Source organism: Giraffa tippelskirchi, chromosome 12 (genome assembly GCF_054371585.1).
Source record: "Giraffa tippelskirchi isolate mGirTip1 chromosome 12, T2T-mGirTip1v1.2.pri, whole genome shotgun sequence".
NCBI lineage: Eukaryota > Metazoa > Chordata > Mammalia > Artiodactyla > Giraffidae > Giraffa > Giraffa tippelskirchi.
Window position 1 is genome coordinate 38954401 of NC_137286.1, and position 21663 is coordinate 38976063.

General features: G+C 42.9%; 1 protein-coding gene across 2 annotated transcripts in view; it reads left to right on the forward strand.

The window, feature by feature from the left end:
* The window catches only part of ENTREP2 (endosomal transmembrane epsin interactor 2), a 225767-nt gene that overhangs the window by 111961 nt on the left and 92143 nt on the right, over positions 1-21663 (forward strand). For both annotated transcript variants that reach the window (XM_081546643.1, XM_081546644.1), the window contains exon 2: positions 405-461. In XM_081546643.1, the coding sequence (XP_081402769.1) occupies positions 405-461 (57 nt within the window). The remainder of the gene's footprint in view (positions 1-404; positions 462-21663) is intronic.

A 21663-nucleotide genomic window follows, 5' to 3' on the forward strand; every position in this document is an offset into this window, starting at 1 on the left:
TGAGAAGTGTGGGAGTCTCCTTGGTGGGTGGGAGTGAAGAGGAGGCCCCTGCAGGGGCAGGGGCCCAGGTAATGGAGGGCAGAGGGGGCCTGCGGGCTTCCATGCCGGTGGCAGGTGACCAGAGAGTGGGGACATCACCACCGTCCCCAAAGCAGTGTGTCCTGTACTCTGTGTGATGCTGAATCACAAGGCACGTTTCTCTCAGGACCTGGGGAGAAGGCTGGGGAGGCTCGATCAGAAAGCCTGTCTGCTCTCTACATCCCTGTGAGCCGGTCACCTCAAGCCCTGAGCGATGGCTGCAGGTGTGACTGTAGGAGGGACAAACCCTCCACCGTGACTGCTCCGCCTGTGCTGTGCTCCAGACAAAGTCCTGGCAGCTCCTCACGGCCTGCTCTCTCTTCCAGGTGCTGCTGTCAGGCCTCATCGGTGTCGTCTCCTGGAAGCGGCCCCTGTCCCTCGTGGTAAGTGGCACCTTGTCTCGTGTGGCCCCGGAGCTGTGAGCGCTTTCAAGGCGTCAGCCTCCCGCCAGCCGGCCTCCCGCCTCTGCAGGTGCTCACTCATGGGCTGTCCTCTTCTTGTTTGTCTGTGTTGTCATGCTCTCTTGGAGGACATGTCACCAACACGGGCATTTTAAGGAGTGCGGACACAGGTGTTATCTCTAAATGGGTAAACACGGTCGGACACATAGGTGTGATCACATGGCCAGACGTAGCTCATCCAAGTTCCAGAAATGTTACTTTTCTGTATGTCTTGGTGATTGTGAAACTCTGCATGGTGATCATATTTATTTGCATAGGTATTTCTTTGAATGAAAGACGGAAGAAAGAGGTGCCCCTGGAGCCCTCTCCCAAGGGGGCTGGGGCCTCTTGCTGGGGAGGGGGCGTGCTACACTGAAGGTGGGACAAGGATGATGGTTTTTCCCTCTGAAAAGTACCCAGAGCGAATTTGTGTCTATTGATCTGTGTGTGTGTGCTTCTCGGCGTGCGCATTAATGTATTTATGTGTCCACATCAGGGCTAAGCGAAGAGGTTTTCCGGCTTTTGATGGATCGTGAAAAAAACTGCCTCCTCTTTTGTAGTAATCAATTATTTAAAATCTCTTCTTTAAGTGATTAGACTTGGAGATAATGACATGTACTAAATATTAATGGAAATAGAAAAAAAGCCCACAAATCTTGTCTTTGTAAACAGCTCCTCCTCCGTGAAAGGAACCATTAATCACATCCTGAAAAGGCATTGGGAGGGAGGGGTCCTTTCCTTCTGGGGGCCTCCTCTCCTACAGAATACCGAGAAATTTCCTTTAAATTTTTATTTTGACATTTTCAGATATGCGCCCAAGTAGAGAGACTATATAAGGGACCCTGTGTACCCCAGTCCATCTCAACAGTATCGACACTGGCTGGTCCTGTTTCATCCAGGCCCGTTGCTGGATTATTTTCAAGTCAGTCTCAGCTTGTATATCGAGATGCTAATGCTTTTGTGCAAAGGGAGGTGGCGGCAGACACTAGGACAGGGGACCATGCTGTGGGTCCCCTTCAGGAACAGTCCCCATTGTGTGAACAGAGCAAACCCTCAGCCTGGCCTCTGAACAGAGGAAAGCTGGCCTCCTTCAGGTGGGCATGGGGGATGGGAGGAAGGTCCATCCCACCCCATCACCACCCTCACGCCCGCCCCAGCCCTGCCCGGGGACAGAGCTTCTCACAGGACTGGGCATCTCACCATGAAGGACGCACCTGCTGGGGGCTCCTGAGTGGTCAGGACTCCTTGTGAAGATGGCTGGGGTATGTCCTGGGGGCAGGTCAGCAGCAATAGGGTGGGTCTGGGGGCCTCATCCCAGGAGGGTGGCCCCAGTGGGAGCAGCCACAGCTGAACCTTCCAAATGCTGGCTCTGCAGCCTTGTGGGTCCAGCTGCTCTCCATGTAGCTGAGGAGGAAGGAAGAGGCCCCTAGTTTGGCTGCTTCACCAACTCAAGAACGTAAGGGATTGGATTAGGGTGGCACCAACTGCTGTCACAGACCCCAGACTTTCAGTGTCTTAACGCCATGCACATCTGCCTCCTGCTCCGGTCCGGAGGGGCCTCCCAAGCAGCAGGTTGTTCCTCCCACACAGTGATTCAGAGACCCCACTTGCTTCTTCCAGGGGCCCTACACTCTCCAGACCTATTGAGTCCCCTGCATTTTAGTGAAGGGGAGAGGATGGTGGAGAACATGTGCTTTTTGACTTCCTTGGTCTGAAAGGGACACTCATGCTTGCATGGCACACCGTGGGGGTGTGGCAGGGGAGGGGAGGCTCGTCACAGAGCCCAGGGCATCTGGCTGGGGAGGAAGCTGGAAAAGATGGTCCCTCCCTGGACAGGTCCCTCCCAGAGGCACCCGCATCGTGGAGGGAGGGCGGAGTCTTGGTGGAGAGCGGACTGTCTCTGCTATAAGAACGCTCATCTATCTGTTGATCAGGGCAATGAAATCTCTTGATTTGTTAGCAAAAAAACTCACTCTCTGAACCGTAAGCATTGACGTGATCTTAGCCCTCCTCCCTGCCCAGCCTCACCCCGACACCTGGACCCTCTGGGCTTCCTGTGTGTGGCCCCCAGCTGACACTTCCTCCCAGACCCCTCTGGCCTCTGCCCGGCCACTCCTTAGGGCTCGCTCGTTGCTGCCCCCTGGAAGCCCTCCTCCTCCCCAGGATGTGGGGGTTCCCCTCCTCCAAGCATCTGAATCCAAGCCCCGCATTGTGCTCCATGACATGTAGGGCCCATCCTTAAAATACTGTTAACAGGGACCATGTGCCAGGCATTTCCTACATGCTAAGCCCTGCATGGGAAGGATACCTGAGCTTGTCCACACAGTGTCCCTGTGAGTACGATATTGTTTTTATCCCCATCTTCCAGAAAAAAAGGAAGACTTAGAAAGGTAAGTGCCTTGCGTGGAGTCTCAGCTCAAAAATCCTGAAGTCTTGATTTAAATGATTCATTTTTTTAAGATTTATTTTTATCAAGGTGGCATTGGTTTATAGCATCATACAAGTTTCATGTGAGCTTTACTTCCATTTACACTGCAGTGTGCCAGTCACCAACAACCTAGTTTCCATCTGTCACCACAAAGGTAATAATCTGCTTGCCCTCTCTTTTGCCCTCCAGCCAGCCCCTTCCATTCTGGTAACTACTGTTCTATTCTCTGCATCTACGTGTTTGTTTTTGTTTGGTTTGTTCATTTTATTTTGTTGTGGTTTTTTTTTTTTTGGTTTGTTTTTTAGATTCTACATGCAAGTGAAATCATACAGTATTTGTCTTTCCTCATCTGACCTATTTCATGTAGTATAAAACCCTCAAGGTCCATCCATGTTGTCACAGTTGGCACGATTTTATCTTTTTTATGGCTGAGTAATATATTCCATTGTATATATGTACCACATCTTCTTCATCCATTCATCTGTGGATTGACATTTAGGTTGCTTCCATGTCCTGGCTATTATAAATAGTATTACAATGAACATTGTGAAAAAGTGAAAGTGGAAGTATTAGTCGCTCAGTCGTGTCTGACTCTTTGCCACCTCATGGACTGTAGCCCACCAGGCACCTCTGTTCTTGGGATTTCCCAGACAAGAATACTGGAGTGGGTTGCCACTCCCTTGGGCTCAGAGGTTAAAGAGTCTGCCTGCAATGCAGGAGACCTGGGTTCAATCCCTGGGTCAGGAAGATCCCCTGGAGAAGGAAATGGCAACCCACTCCAGTATTCTTGCCTGGAGAATCCCATGGACGGAGGAGCCTGGTGGACTACAGCCCACAGGGTCACAAAGAGTTGGACACGACTGAGCGACTTCACTTTCACTTTCACTTTCTCCAGGAGATCTTCCAGACTCAGGGATCTAACCCAGGTCTCCTGCATTGCAGGCAGATTGTTTACCGTCTGAGCCACCCAGGAAGCCCCACAGAGATGTATGTATCTTTTCAAATACTGGTCTTCCATAATTTCCTCCACTGGTTGGTGTATCTTTCCTCCAAAGGACTGGTGGGTGTGGTTCCCGTCATACTTCTGCTGGGTCCCCTTTCTGTTCCTCACTCTGAGCCCATCAGACAAAGTGAGATGAGGGATGGGGTGGAAGCTGTGGGCCAGAGTAACTGATGTGCTGCAGGGGGTAGGGGGCTTCTGTTGGGGAAAAGGCTGGGCGGGGGCAGCAAGCTAGCTGATCGGGTGGGAAGGAGTCCGCCCTTCCCAGCTGGTGCCTGCTATGCGGGGAGAGGAAGATGTTGTGACTTTCTGCCATCATTTCTTCTGTGACATTCTGCCATTGCATCTTCTAGGAGCCTTTTTCAAATTCTGAAGCCTCACGGGCGCTTCGCCAGTAGTGTGTATGTGTGTTCACATGGCTTTTTTCCACATTCATTTTTTAAAATGTGATGAGTGTCTCCTATGATTGAGATAATTGTCTTCCTTACATCAGACCATAAAAGGTTTCTCAGTGTGCTAGATGCCAATTAGGATTCAGATTATATAGCTCTGATTAGCTCATTTTTTCAGAGATTCAGTGATATGTCTTGTGATTGCTTATATATCAATACTGAAAACAGTCTCACACATAATCACAGGAATTATAGGAGGCCCCCCATCCCACCCCCATCCACTGTCCCATTTTACATGGTTTCAATTACCCATCCTCAACTGCAGTCAAAGATATTAGATTCCAGAAAGAAACAATTCAGAAGTTTCCAATTTCGAGCTGTTCTGACTATGGTGATGAAATCCCAAGCCTTGCCCTTGGGATGTGAATCATCCATTTGTCCAGCCAATCTCGCCCGTCCGTCACTCTGCAGCTGTCTGGGTTATCGTATGGACTGTCATAGTATGTCATTGCTGTGTTCCAGTGACCCTGGAACGGTGACCATTTTACTTAAAGATGGCCCCAAAGCTCAAGAGTAGTGATGCCAACAATTGGATACTCCAGAGAGAAGACATAAATTGCTTCTTCTAAGTGAAAAGGTAAAAGTGCTAGACTTCTTAAGGAAAGAAAAAGCGTCTGCCAAGTTTGCCAAGATCCACAGTAAGAACAGATTATACTCTATCTGTGAAATTGTGAAGAAGGAAAGAGAAATTCATGCTACTTTTGCTATCACACCTCAAACTGCAAAAGTTATGGCCACAGTGCATGAGTGCTTAGCTAAGAAGGAAAAGGCTTTAAATTTGTACAGTAAGACATTCAAGAGAGACCACATTCACATAAATTTTATTATAAACCATTAATATAATTCTTCCATTTTATTATTAGTTATTATTGTTAACCTCTTACCATGCTTGACTTTTAAAGTAAGTTTTATCACAAGTATATCGTGATATATGGGCTTCCCTGGTGGCTCATTGGTAAAGAATCTGCCTGCAGTGCTGGCAGGTTTGATCCCTGGATCAGGAAGATCCCCTGGAGGAGGGAATGGAAACCCGCTCCAGTATTCTTGCCTGGAGAATCCCATGGACAGAGGAGCCTGGAGAGCTACAGTCCATGGGGTCGCAAAGAGTCGGACATGACTGAAGTGAATTAGCATACATGCAGGCACAGTGTTATATATAGGATTTGGTACTGTCTGCCGTATCAGGTGTCTACCTGAGGTCTTGAGATGTATTTCTTTCAGATAAGAGGGGAATGCTATATATTTAATAAAAAAAGAGCTTGAGTGGGTAGTATTGACCTGGCCACTAGTTTGCTTGTAATAACTAATACTATTGAGAAACTACTAACCATGGGTTAAAAACATTTTTAGAATTTGTTTTTATAAGTCACAAATTACACTTTAGTACAGTTCTTAAAAGTAAATTAGACATATTTTGAAAACTAATAATCTGTAGGAATATGAGTGCTGTATCTAGACTGATGTGTTTAGTACTATTTATATTTTATGTTACAGTGGTTGAGGAGTCTAGCTTTTTAGTCTACTCTGATAATGATTTAGCTTTATTGCTAAATTTTTTTCAGCCCCAGTAGGAATGTGTATTACTAGATTAGGGTTCAGTCTGAGAGGCAGAGCCTCCAGGAGCTCTGTGAGCCTGACTCCTGGGACCCTGCTCTGGCCCCACTGTTTGTCTCAAAACATACAAATACCAAGGAATTGGAAGTGGATGATGAATGAGCTTCAGCCAGCATGAAGGTTTTGCTCTCTCTCTTCATTGCTATGGTGATCATTTTCCAGTGAAGGAAAGCTTAAAATATGTTAACTTTTTTAAAGTATCTTTCAATTTTTATACAAGGAACAGTGTTTCCTGCTGTGCCCATCAGAAATTCAATCCTGGGCTCACTGCAGATTTGCATGTTTGGCCATATTTTGTGGTAAAAAAAATGTATGAATCACTTTAACCTTTAATATGAATTATAGGAAGCCTGTAGGGTTTTCTTTCAAGCCCATTGAGTTGAGCACAAATATAACTTTAATATGGTATTTAAAAATGTAGATGAGTTAAAGGTTAACGTGTTTAATATAAATGTATTTGGAGTCATCATTTATTCAGAAAATTCACTATAAATCCACTTTGGGGCTTTCTCACAGTCAAAATCATGACCTTTTGAATACAATCAGGAGAATGTATTTTGCTCAATCACATTAAAGATGAAGCCTTCATTCGTTGGTGCTGAGGACGAGAGGAAGTAGGGTATACCCATATTTATAAGGCAGTATTTTACTCTGCTAATAAAGCAGCTGAAGCCCCATCTTGTTTATGAAAATAGACTAGCACACTTGTCTTTAAATTTATTAATGGCATTAAATTTAATCAGGGGAAGATAAGTCTAACCAGAAAGCTGAGACTGAAATGAACTAATTAAATTATAGCATAATGAAACCACTCAAGGCCAAGTGAAATTAGAAATGGTCATTGCAAAAAAATCATTTTTATTAAAACATGACATTTGTTTAAATCACTTCTTCAGTTCAGTTTAGTCACTCAGTTGTGTCCAACTCTTTTCGACCCCATGGACTGCAGCACACCAGGCTTCCCTGTCCATCACCAACTCCCAGAGCTTGCTCAAACTCATGTCCATAAGGTGGACATCAGTGAGGCCATCCAACCATCTCACCCACTGTCATACCCTTCTCCTCCTGCCTTCAATCTTGCCCAGCATCAGGGTCTTTTCCAGTGAGTCAGTTCTTTGCATCAAGTGGCCAAAGTATTGGAGCTTCAGCTTTAGCATCAGTTCTTCCAATGAATATTCAGGACTGATTTCCTTTAGGATGACTGGTTTGATTTCCTTGCAGTCCAAGGAACCCTCAAGTTGAGATCATGAGATCAAGAGTCTTCTCCAACACCACAGTTCAAAAGCATTAATTCTTCAGTGGTCAGCTTTCTTATGGTCCAACTCTCACATCCATACATGACTACTGGAATAACCATAGCTTTGACTAGATGGACCTTTGTTGGCAAAGTAATGTCTCTGCTTTTTAATATTCCAAGCCCAAGAAAGTAAAGTCTCTCACTGTGTTCATGGTTTCCCCGTTTATTTGCCATGACGTGATGGGACTGTGGTGGTGGAGAAGACTCTTGAGAGTCCCTTGGAGTGCACGGAGATCCAACTAGTCAATCCTAAAGGAAATCAGTCCTGAATACTCAATACTTGAGTATTCCACAATGGCTCAGCAGATAAAGAATCTGCCTGCAGTGCAGGAAATGCAGGTTTGATCCCTGGGTTGGGAATCTCCCCTGGAGGAGGAAATGGCAACCTACTCCAGTATTCTTGTCTGGGAAATCCCTTGGACAGAGGAGCCTGGCGCGCTATAGTCCATGGGGTTGCAAAGAGTCAGACACGACCTAGCAACTAAGAACACACACACACACACATTACATATGGCTTGGGTTGTTTCCTTGTAAGCTACATGCATTTTCAGTCGCTTCAGATGTGTCCGACTGTTTGTGATCCTATGGACTATAGCCCGCCAGGCTCCTCTGTCCATGGGATTCTCCAGGCAAGACTACTGGAATGGGTTGTCATTTCCTTCTCCATTGTAATCCATATCCAGTGGTTAATATGTCTTGGGAGTTGTAGGTAGCTGGACCCTCAGACCACGGTCAATGTCTTCATTATAGTAAGAAACTTAGTAGGCCAGCTTTTGGGCCAGCACAGTTTAAAGATGTTTCCAGAAGAGTTTGTCCCACTGTGGAGGCTTGGTTATGTCTTTCATGGCAACCTTCAGGAGATGACCTTTATATGTGTCACCTTGGGCTGATTCTGACTTGTAGCTGATTCCTTATTGTGTCTGTGTGGGACACGTAAGAGATGTGGTCAGCAAATAGGAGGTCACAGAACCATCCGTTGATGAGGCTCAGAGCCTGTGGTTGCAGTAAAGTACCTCGTGCAAGCACTGGGGACTGTGCAAGGAGTCAGACACAAAGAAGCACAAGGTGATGGTCTTGCCTTCAAGAAGTTTAGATTCTAGGACCTTCCCTGGTGGTCCGGTGGTTAAGAATCCACCTTGCAGTACAGGGGATATGGGTTCGATCCCTGCCCTAGGAAGATCCCACATGCCACGGGGCAACTAAGCCCCACAACTGCTGAAGCCTGCTCACCTAGAGCCTGTACTCTGCAACAAGAGAAGCCACCACAATGAGAAGCCCATGAACCGCAACTAGAGAGTAGCCCTGCACACCGCAACTAGAGAAAAGCCATGCACAGCAATGAAGACCCAGCATAGCCACAAACAACTAAATAAATAAATTTTTAAAATTATTTTTAAAAAAGCATCTGTAGTTCACAAGAAATGGAGGGTGTCCTGTCTAGTCCCTTCTTGACAAGAACTGTCTGATGTCCACCTTAGAAATTCCTGCCACTTCTGAAGTGCCTTCTCCCTAATGGACTTATTCTGCCCCAGGGGTCTTCATGGTCTCCTAATAGAAAAAAGTTGTTAAGGGGGAAAAAAATCTAATATGCTGAGGTAGCTGTAATATAAGAAAAGTAATAAATGAAGTGTCACTACATTCCAAACGCATATTCTTTCAGAAAGAAGACAATTACTGTTATAAAGACACAGCGTTAGAAAAATTACGGCGGCTGAGAAGTAGGTGGTGTGTCTGTCGGAGGCACAGTTAATTTTAAAAGTATTACCAAGCATACAAATCATAAGAAGAAAACGCTGAACCACATTAATTGAAAGTGAATTTAATATGCAATTCTGAGGAAGTATCTCCACTTACCCAGCTTTAAAAAATTGTTACACATAGGCTATTAGTTATCAGATTTTCTTTCAAATGTCCAGCCTCTTTTAATGAAGAATATTACTCATGGACTTTATCTCTGATCCCTGAAAAATTTTATGTGGTTACAGTAAGTGATGGTAATATTAGAACACCTATATTTTACCCTGATTTTTATGTGTGTTGAATCAAATTGCTGTAGGTTTCAATTTGTATTAAGATATAGAGATTCTGATTGGGAATGAGAAGAAGACTTAGAGGTTTCAAATTTAATTGTTTTGCTCTTCACTTTATGTGGTTCAACAATTGATTAGAAAAATGGATTGCTATTGAGTTCAAATAGCACTGTATAGGCAGTATTATCTAATTACTAACAGAAGTTTTTAAAAATCAGTTGAATTGATTACTTGGAGATTGACTTTAGGAAGAAATTGTCTACCTGTCTTATATGTGTGGCATCATCACCAAACACAGGTCTCAGTGGTGCCTTTTGCCCCCTGCTGTGCCATAGCAAACTGAAAAATGCAGGGACATGACTGAAAAACACCCCAAGCTCTGCCTTCCCCCACCCCTCACCCAGCCACTGTCAGGCTCATCTCGTCTTCGTGTACAAACAGCCTTTTGCTTCATGATCCACATGAATATCCTCTGCTACAGCTCTGTCTCTGTCAGCTTCTTATTTCCATCACTTCTAACTCTATTTGGATTTTATACCCTTAAATATACTAGTGTTCGTTATTTGTGGATCACAGCATCTGCTAATATAATAAGCATCTGGTCTTGTCCCAATTTAATGTTTTATTTTCTTGAATTCTGCTTCGTCTAACATTGAAGCACCATCCAGGTTCGATGCATGAGACAGGGTGCTTAGGGCTGGTGCACTGGGATGACCCAGCGGGATGGGATGGGGAGGGAGGTGGGAGGGGGGTTCAGGATGGGGAACACATGTAAACCCATGGCTGATTCATATCAATGTATTGCAAAAACCACTACAATATTGTAAAGTAATTAGCCTCCAACTAAAATAAATTTAAACGAAAATAATAATAAAATTGAAGCACCAAAGTTATTTTCCTTTTGATCAAATTTACCTGATATTTTTCTTTTCATTTTTACTTTAATTTCTCTGTGACATTTTTTTTTTTAGTTATGACTCATACAAATCAGTCTGCCTAAATGAGGGTAACTATTTATTGTGAATTCTCTTATTTATTTGTGAATTGTTATTCTTTTGATCTTTCTGTTTTTCAATGTTTGCTGGTGCTCCTGATTTTTATGTTGTGTTTTTTCTAAAAATGCTGCTCTCAGTGTGGTTTACTTTATGCAAATATTTAAAAGGTAGACAGCCTATTTTTTATTCTACTGGCAGTTGCATTTAAAATATTTTTCCATGTAAATGGTGAAATATTTATTAAATATTAACATTAATTTATTAATAAATAAAATGTATTAAATGTAATTATACATGAATTTATGACACATGCAATGGAATGTGAGGGAAGCTGTGAAACATAACTGTAGCAAACATAAGAAACCTGAGTTGCCCGGGCTGGGGCCTCCACATTTCATCTCCTGCTTCTCTTCAGAGTAGGGATTCCACATTCATCATTCTTTTGCCCTATATGTGCATGTTCCTAAATAGTATATTATTGTTATTTGTTTTTGAACTATGCATGTGCGCTAAGTCACTTTAGTCGTGTCCAACTCTATGCAATGCTATGGACTGCAGCCTGCCAGGCAGGCTCCTCTGTCCATGGGATTCTCCAGGCAAGAATACTGGAATGGTTGCTATTTCTTCCTCCAGGGGATCTTTCCGACCCGGAGATCAAACCCAAGTCTCTTCCGTCTAACCTGCATTGGCAGTCAGGTTCTTTACCACTAGCACCACCTGGGAACTTTACACAGGCGGAATCACAATCTGTATTCATCTATGACTTGCTTTCTTTCAGTCATGCAGTTGTAAGTTCATCCATGTTTGCATGTGCAGCTCTGGATGATAATTTTGATAATTAATGGTACAGTATTCTATCATATTACTATATAACATGTCACAGTGTCACAGTGTATTTGCCTGTTCTCCTTTAGTGGACAAGTGGGCATTGACATAATTATTTGCCATTATGAATGGAGCTGTTATGAATGTTTCAATACCAATCTCCTCATATACGTGGGCAAGGGTTCTGCTGGTATATGGGCCTGGATGTGGAAGCGCTGGTCAGGAGATGTATTTTCATTTTCATGGAATAACATCAAATGGTTTTACCAAAGTATTTGTACTACTGTTGATGTCCAGCAGTGTTTCTCATTTGTTCTAGAACTTCCTAGGCCTGATTTTCTAAACAATTTTGTTTATTTATTCATTTTTGGCTGTACTGGACCTATGTTGCTAGGCAGACTTTTTTCTAGTTGCACAGAGCAGGGGTTACTCTCTAGTTGTGGTATGTGGGCTTCTCATTGTAGTGGCTTCTCTTGTTTCAGAGTACAGTCTCTAGGGTGCACAGGTTTCAGTAGTTGTGGTTTCCAGGCTCTAAGCACAGGCTCAGTAGTTGCTCTGTGCCATGTGGGATCTTCCTGGAGCAGGGATCGAACCAGAATCTCCTGCAGTGGCAGGCAGGTTCTTTACCACTGAGCCACCTGGAGAGCCTGTACTGACTACGTGCTAATTTAACTGTCATCTTCATGCACATTCTGAGTCACTCTGCATGGGACAAAACCTGCCTGGGTTTAATTACAATGCTTGTGTATTTTGAGTAATAAAATCCAAAAAGCGGGCTAGCTTGTATCATGTGATAAGAAACAAATGAATAAAATGGTTGTCATGGGGGAACAAGAAGAAAATCTCAGAAATAATCAAAGGCAAATTAATAAGGAAAAAAGAAGAAAATTATCTGACAAATGAGATCCTCACAGCTCTCAGGAACACTCCCGGTTTGGCTGGCAGACAGCGACAGGCGGCAGGCACATCAGGGTGAGTGGCAGCCGGAGTGCGGAGGAAGAGCGCCTGAGGACAGGCTCGTAAATGGTGAGATGATGGGTGAGTTAGTAAATCTGTCAGATGATGAATGAGCTGACAATACACATCGGACGAATGACAGAGGACAGGCCACAAGGAAAAGGCAGCCAGCAGAGACCACAAGGAAGGAGGAAGTTGGCATTCTGCAAGCCAGAGGACTTTGAAGTATGATATCATAAGCAGGGGAAAAAGCCATGTAAGTAATCACAGTAGCTGATCTGCTTTGGCAACTGTTAGAAACACAATACGGCTCCTGTGAAAGATATAGAACTCTCTTCTTGATGTGCTCATGGCTGTTAATAAGTGTTTGCATTATACACCTGCCACGTGCTAGCTGTTACCATCTCCATTCACAGGGATTCCAGCTGTAAAATGGGGATTATGATAGTAATACCTCCCGTTCTTCCCTGTGGGACCATTTGAAGAATAAATTTCATCTGAAATACTTAGAACAGTACCTGGAACATAATACGTAATGAAGAAACTACAGTTAGTTGTTGTTGTTCATGTAGTTGGTCATGTAACTGTCACTTTAAACTTTTACCTGACACATCCTCCATGCCCAGGTCAGCATGTGGGTCACAGTAAAGATTCCCATGTTGGTTAAACAAGTGAAATTCTGATGAATTCCTTTATCTCTTACTGAATGTTACTAAGTATTGCAAACTTTTTGGAGGGCGGGGAAATTCGAGGTTTGTTTTTTCTTTTCATAGTTCGGTTTTCAAACTGTACAAACACCAGAAATAGATTTAAATTCCTGTCTTTTGTCTTGGCGAGTCAGCTAAAGGTTTGTCAATTTTGTTGATCTCTTCAAAGAACCAGCTCTTGGTTTCATCGATCTTCTCTATAGTATTTTTAGTCTCAATTTCATTTATTTCTACTCAGATCTTTATAATTTCTTCCTTCTACTAAATTTGGGCTTTGTTTTAAATTTTCTGTTTGTATTTGCTCATTAACATATGATGCATAAGGTCACAAAAAGAATAGTTTAAGATTAAAAGAAAAGTATTGATATCCAAGAAATAGTAGAGTCAGCTAAAAAAATCCAAAAAATTCTTTGAAAAGAGCTGTAAGTACACAAATCTCTGTTATTTTATAGACAGAGATAAAAAGAGAAGAAACATGAGCAACAGAGGGAAAAAAAGTAACAGTATCATGGGGATTTTAGGCATTATATGATTATTAGCGACCTTATGCCAGTGTATTTGAGAACTTAGATGAAATGGCTAATTTTCATAAAAGAGAGTCAAAAACAATGTAAGTTGAAATAGAATAGAAATAGAAAACCCAAATAAAGTAATAGCCATTAAAGGCTTGAATTGGAATTCAGTACCTCCCTGTTCCCTGACAGATGCCAGGCTTAGATACGGGTGATTGTTAGCAAACCTTTAAGAAACAGTAATAAAAAAAGAGGGGGAAACTAGTCAAGTGATTTTATTAATCTGGTTTAATGTAATAGCTAAACTAGACAAGGGATGTAGAGAAAAAGAATATTATAAACCGGTTTCACTAATGAGCATAGATGGCAAAAAAAAAAAACTATAGCAAATTGTAGGAATTTATGTTAAAATGCATCATAACTGAAGTATAGTTGGTTTTATACATAGAAAATCCTTGAAAACTTCCAGACTACTAGAACCAATAAGAAGATATCAAATTATAAAACAGAAAGCATTTAGGCATAATGCTGCTGCTGCTAAGTCGCTTCAGTCGTGTCCGACTCTGTGCCACCCCATAGACGGCAGCCCACCAGGCTCCCCCGTCCCTGGGATTCTCCAGGCAGGAACACTGGAGTGGGTTGCCATTTCCTTCTCCAGTGCATGAAAGGGAAAAGTGAAAATGAAGTCACTCAGTTGTGTGCGACTCTTAGCGACCCCATGGACTGCAGCCTACCAGGCTCCTCCATCCATGGGATTTTCCAGGCAAGAGTACTGGAGTGGGGTGCCATTGCCTTCTCCATTTAGACATAATAGCATAAAGCAGTTTGAAAACTGTAACTCAAAAATTTAATTAAAACTTATGACTAAATTTAATAAAAGATACATAAGACCTTCATTAAGAAATATACAAATCCTGATAAAATGAAGAGAGTGTATTCTAGCCAGGGAAGTTTGGTGTCATAATGATGGAAGTCCTTCTAAACTGACCTGTGATTTAAATACAATTCCTATCAAAATCTCAGAGAGATTTGTGTGTGTGTGTGAATCGTAACTAGCTGCTCCCAAAGTTCAGGAAAGTAAAAGATCCATGAATAGCCAAGCCATTTTCAAAGTAAATCTAGCAAGTAGAACTCACTGTACCAGATATTGATTATGAAGCCATTATTTACAAAACAGAAACAGACGCACATACATAGAAAAGAAGTTTATGGTTGCAAAAGGGGAAAGGGGGAAGGGATAAATTAGGAGTTTGGGATTAACAGATACTACTACATGTAAAATAGATAAACAGCAAGGACTTACTACTGTATAGCACAGGGAACTATATTCACTATCTTATAATAACCTATGATGGAAAAGAATCTAAAAAGGAGTATATATATAATTGAATATATGTGTATATATGGCCAATATATATATGTGTTGTGTATAGCTGAATCACTTTGCTGTACACCTTTGCTATATACTAGCACAGAATTGTAAATTAACTATACTTCATTTAAAAATGCAATTATAAAAAGGTGTAGTAATTAGTATACAGATCATCAAATGGATCAGTGGAACAGCGTAATGAGTCCACATACACATCATGAATACTAGATCTGATTTATCTCAGAAATGATGCTATTTACATTGGCTGGACAAGGATGGATTCAATAAAACCTATGTGTACTGCTGGACATTCCTGTGAAAAAAGATAGAGAACAGTGTGAGACTCTGCTTTGCACAAGACATGAAATTAAATTCCATGTGAATAAAAGACAAATTTACACAGTAAACCAAGATAAAAGGCATAAGTAAAAGATATACCATGAAGGAAACTATTAAAGCTGAAAGAGTTCTGTGCTTCGGGAAAATACCATAAAGGTAGAAGATGAGTCACTGATGGGGTGAAGATGGATGTCAGGAAAAAGTGAGCCGGCAGAATATTCAAAATAGGACAGGTTAATAGAGAAGAGGCAAATAACGCAGTAGGAAAAGTGAAAAAAGTGAAAGTGAAGTTGCTCAGTCGTGTCTGACTCTTTGTGACTCCATGGACTGTAGCCTGCTAGGCTCCTCCAACCATGAGATTTTCCAGGCAAGAATACTGGAGTGGGTTGCCATTTCCTTCTCCAGGGGATCTTCCTGATCCAGGGATCAAACCCTGGTCCCCTGCACCGCAGGCAGACTCTTTACCGTCTGGGCCACCAGGGAAATGCACATTGCAGATGGATTCTTTACCAGCAGGGCCACAAGGGAAGCCCTTGTAGGAAAAAGGCTGGAGCATCTGGTCCCAAAGAGCTAGCAGGGAAGTCAAGTTTCTTGCTCCTTCTCTGCCTCAACTGCCTCTGGCCCTTGAAATGTTGATAATTTGATTTTAATTTTTCTGGTGAGTGTGTCCATGTCACCACATAATATATGACTGTATTATCGCTTCTTGATTTCCCTCTTTGTTCATTTATACTTGACTTTCTCTCTGATGGATGCTATCTTTTAATGCTGCTGTATGCTATCTTTACTTTCCGCTGGCTGGTTACATAACATAAAATACTATATTCAAGTCTCAATTTCTTAATCCCTCAACTATGGACAATATATCTTCACACTTGATTTTGTAAAATGAGTACATTTACTTGGTCTCTTAATTTGAAAAGTTGTGTGAAATAATAAATAATCTACAATTTGATTGGTAGTGTTTGTATTTCCACATGTGGGGAAGCCTTAAACAGAGATGTCTCTGGTCAGAGATAAGATGGTCGTCAGTGTCCGCAGACAATAGAAAACAGTTGATATTAATTTATTCTGCATTTGTGTGCCATTTCCTCCCCTCTTGCCTTGCTGTGAGTTAATTGTTATCATTGTAAGTTTTTCATACTCAGGGAAGTTAAAACACTGCCTTCTTCCTGTATATGGCAGCTTGGGATGTTTCCAATTTGTGTTATCGTTTGTATTGTTAGTTTACATTCCATTTGCCATAGTGCTCTGTAAATAAGTCCCGTGCATGAAATATAAAATGCCAGTATTCATGTATTCATGATGGGTGCCAATTTGCATGCCATAGAGCTTGTAACTTTCCCGATTAAGCTGTTCCGTGTATTTCAATAGGTATGTTAATCTGGATTTCACAGGCTGACTCATGTTTTGTCTTCGCAATCGTCTGGGTATAAAACCGAATCTTCCTATTTTACTTTAATACTGGGGTATGGTAAGATTTTGTTTTTATGTGTGCCATGTGAGAAGGTGCACACTCTTCTGGCATTTCCTGGTAGAGGCAGGTTTTGCAGGTTAGAGGGAGTTGTGCCGACCAATGTGAGCCCTGGAAAAGCAGACGCTGCGGTGGGACCTCAGCCCCAGGCTGTTCTCGAGGCTCAGGAGGGATGCTGTCTAAGGTGCTGAATGATCCTGTTTGCTAATGTTGAAGTAGTTGGTCAGAACTGTTAGTTGACAATTAAATGGAAAGGAAAAAAACTGATGATTACACTTTTATTTACACCATTCAACTTACAGGAGGCATTTTTCCTATCTTGTCTTTAGATTTATATATAATTGAGTTATTCTCCCCTCCCAAATTCAATATCACTAAGAAGTGGGTTTTTGTACAGGATGAGATGTTAGTCAGGGTAGGCGTGCAGGAGTTTGTGAAATGGACCACGTTTCGTTCATTTGGCAAACTGGTGTTTTCACTGGAGATGCCTCTGGGCAAGACCCAAGTGTTAAGATTCAGGAATGAACAAGAGAGGTCAGCTCACACTGGGATGGACAGCTGGGGAGGCCAGACAGAAAACAAGGACACCAACTAACAAATAATCCCAGGCATGAAGCATGCTGAGGGGTAGAGGCACAGAAGCACAGAGATGAGGTCAGTCTCATGTGTTTCAAAGAATTGGAAAGAGGCACATCTGGGAACTTTGGTGTTTTCCAGCTGCTCTCTGCCCTGAGCTGTTGCAGGAAACAGTTAGGACTCAGTGTCACCCCCACCTCCAGCACATTCTTCCTCCCCAGGCCCAAGATCTTGGCTCTGCTCCCTGACTCTGGGATCCCTCTGTTAATACCATCTCTTTCTGATTTTCTGGATTTCAGACCTGATTTTCTACTAGTCTGACCCCCAATGCAAATTCTTCTATTTCTGTTCATGTCCCATAACCTACCTTAATCTACTGATTGGCAGCTACTGCTGCCATTTAGTTGCTAAGTCATGTGCAAATCTTTGTGACCCGCCAGGCTCCTCCATCCATGGGATTCTCCAGGCAAGAATACTGGAGCAAGTTGCCATTTCCTTCTTCAAGGGATCTTCTGCCCCCAGGGATCAAATCCATTCTGCTTGGCAAATGGATTCTTTAGCACTGAGCTACCTGGGAAGCCTGATTGGCAGCTACTTCTTGGCAGATACGTGTTGCTCTCCCAGCCTTTGGAAGGTCAATGTTACTTCTTGTTTGGGTCCAAAGATGACCTAAGTCAGAACTCATCATCAAGCAGCTTATAGTCTATTAGGAAGGATCAGAGAGACAAACAAGTATAATTCTAATCAGAAGTCATAAGTTACAAACAAAATGGGTTTCAGTGTAGACTAGTGTAAAAGTAACCCTGATTAGATGTGTTGTTATTCAGTCGCTAGGTTGTATCCAACTCTATGCGACCCCATGGACTGCAGCACACCAGTCTCCTCTGAACTTCACTGTCTCCTGGAGTTTGCTCAAACTCATGTCGATTTGGTCAGTGATGATATCTACCCATCTCATCCTCTGTCGTCCCCTTCTCCTCCTGCCCTCAATCTTTCCTAGCATCAAGGTCTTTTCCAATGAGTCAGCTCTTCCCATCAGGTGGCCAAAGTATTGGAGCTTCAGCTTCAGTGTCAGATTGGATGTGGCCTGCCCACATTTTGGAGGGTTTCCTGATTTATTCAGAGTCCACTGACTTTACTGTTAATTACATCTAAATAATACCTTCACAGCATCATCTTGACTGGTGCTTGGCCAAAAAATTGAGCACTGTTGCCTAGCCACATTGACACATAAAATTCACCATCACAGTTTCTTTATGAAAATAGAAGCAAATAAGTACACAGATTCCCATTTTCTCTTCTTTTTACATAAAAAGTAGCATGCTATTTGCCACTTCGCCTTTCCCACTTAACAATACATTTAGAAAACTGTGTGAAAGTATTAGTTGCTCAGTCTCTTTTGTGACCTCATGGACTGTAGTTCTTCAGACTCCTCTGTCCATGGGATTCTCTAGGCAAGAATACTGGAGTGGGTAGCCATTCTCTTCTTCAGGGCATTATCCTTCCCCATCCAGGTATCGAACCCAGGTCTCCTGCATTGTGGGCAGCTTCTTTACTGTCTGAGCCACCAGGAAAGCCCATTTAGAGATCTTTGTAAATCTGGGCCACATTCATTTTCACCAACTCAAATGGTATTCTGTGCAACTAAAAGAACTTTTTTTAATGTGATAACATAAAAGTAAAAAGCTTTTGTGCAGCTAAATAAATAATTTTAAAAAGCAAGCACATTAAAAGGCAGAATATCAAACTGGGAAAAATATTTCTGTCTCAGATCACAGACAGATCTATCTCAGATCACAATGCTTCATAGACATTGATAAGAAAAGGACCAGATGTATGCAAAAGGAAAATGGACGTGGGCAGAATTCACCGAAAAAAAAGAACATCATCTGCAGCATCAGCCCCAGAGCTAGGACTCCTAGGGCAAAGAATGGATTAACCTACGTTGTTGTTCAGTCTTTAGAGCTATCTGCACCCTCCCATCTGCGCTCCTGTTCAGCCCCCACCCTCTGCCACCATCTCCTAGTGTACGCAGCCACCACAGTCTGGAACCAGGTGTCCTACAGGAGGGCCATGGCCAGGGGTCAGGTCTGGGGTCTGCTGCATGATATAGACCAGGGACCCCCAGCGTTTTTGGCACCAGGGACCGATTTCATGGAAGACAATTTTTCCACAGGCTTGGTGGGGGGGATGGTTTCAGGATGATTTAAGTGCATTACACTTACCGTGCACTTTATTTCCATTATTATTATATCAGCTCCACCTCAGATCATCAGGCATTAGATCCCAGATGTGGGGGACCCCTGATCTAGAGGAAAGGGAAACCTTTTCTACTTGGTAAACCTTCCTGTGAGCTTGGATGCCTGGCCAGTGTGCTTCTTTATGAATAAAAATGGGTTCCTATCTTCTGAGACTTTTGATGGTTTGTCATCACCTTGTTGAAGGAAGTCCAGCTCCTACCCTTGGCCTGCGATGCTTTGCCCAAGCTGCTGACTTCATCCAGCAATGCCCTGTGCACCAGCCTGTTGGGCCTCCCGACCATTTCTGGAACTTTCCAAGGACTGTCTTTAATGTTTTGCTTCGTGTTTTTCCAGGGACTGGTGAACTTGAGGTTAGTTTAGGGGGATGTGATCTGACTGAGCTTTCCCAGTGACGATGCAAACACATTCGACCAGAAAGCAGTGTAGCATCCTTCCAAATAGTCTCCTCATCACTGCCCAATCAGTTTCTTCACTATGGATCTGGTCCCTTTGCCACCTTGCTTAATGACCCCCTGAGCCTTGCTCTTGTCTAAGGAAAACAATCAGCAAACACTCTCCTGACCAACCTGCAGCACCCTTGGTGTGGTGTTCCATGTTCAGGTTCCATGTGTGACCAATGCTAACCTTGTCTCGTAAAGCTTTCGTGGTATCAGTCCTCTTGGAAAACTCCTATTCATCCCACAGAACCCACTGAGACCTATTCCCTGACCCTCCAAGCATACTTCATGAGGCGTTTCTTCACGCCACAAAATCTAGTATGTGTATTGTTTTGCATATAGGGTGATTTTACCCTCATTCTGGGCAGGGTTGCAGAATTATGGCTATTTTACTATCTTCTTCTGATCACCATGATTGTGTTGACTGACAGCTTCCTTCTTAATAATTTTCTCAATTAAAAACCTTGAAATGACCCTTAAGAGAAACTGTTAAACATCAAAAGAGAATCTTAAATATCTTATCCTAATATAAATTGTCATTGAGATGTATACCCAGCTGGAAAACTAGTACACAATAAAATGAAATAAAAAATAACCTTTTATGGCAAAAATATTCATTTTGCGGCTACATCTAAATGCAAAGGGATGGAGACTTCCATGGTCATCCAATGATTAGGACTCTGCACTTCCACTGTAGGGGGCGTGGGTTCAATTCCTGATCAGGGAACTAAGATCCTTCATGCCATGCCATGCAGACAAATAATAATAATAATAATAAAATAAAGGCAAAGGGATTCGGACTTCCCTGGTGGTCCATTGGTTAAGACTCTGCACTCCCAATGCAAGGGTCCTGGTTTGATTCCTGGTTGGAGAACTAAGATCCCACATGCCACTCGGCGTGGCCAAAATAATAATAATAATAAAGGCAAACAGGTGGCCATGGCCAGTGACATAAGGGCAAGAAGGACTGAGCCAGTCACACATGACACTTTCGCTGCCTTAATCCATCTTTGGGAGATCAGGACCTCATTGTACGCAGCACATTGTTTAAAAGCTAATGTTTCCTTATGTGAATGCCTGACTTTATTTTGATGACAGTATATCCTGACAGTGACAGTTCTTTATATCTGAAAAATCTTCCTAATTAGACGTTTTTCTCTGCAAGTCAAAAGATGTCATTTATCTTGAAGTTTTGCATGAATTGGAATGTGGCTGGGCGCTGCTGCCATTGTCATTAAAACATTCTTTGGTAAACTAAATCTGTATTTAGTTCAGATCTAATGATTGAAATATTATCAGGACATGTGGTAGAAGAAGGACACCATCACCTCCAAGGTCGCCCCCACATTGCAGCCTCTGGTCAGTCCCTGGGCAGCCCTGTCCTCAGAGAGATTCTCCCATCACCTCCCGTGAAGTCCGTTTACTCCTTCCACCCCATCCCCCGCCCCCGAGACATCAGAGCCTATTCTTGTGTTTCCTCCCAGTTTTCCCTGTGCTTTTCTCCCCTAACCTCATACTGATAACCTCTCGGAAGGCCTGTCTCCCAGATCTCAGCAGCACCAGCCCCTTCCATCTACATGGGAGCTTCACCTAGTGCCAGGTGCCCAAGCATTGTTGTAATAAATCAGAGATATAGCCCCAGTTACTGAGGCTTCCATAGGGATGGAGTCGAGATGGAACCGGTGAATTAGGCATTGGCCCATTCCTGCTGAAGTCATAGCACCTCAAGGGCCTCGAAACAGTGACATAAAGACCTCTGTGGGCCAGGTGTTCCCATGGTCCCAGATGTGTAAGATGGAACCCAGCTCATCGGCTGAAACTTTGTGTGCTCAGAATCAGTCATTCATTCTACCATCTCAGTTTTAAACA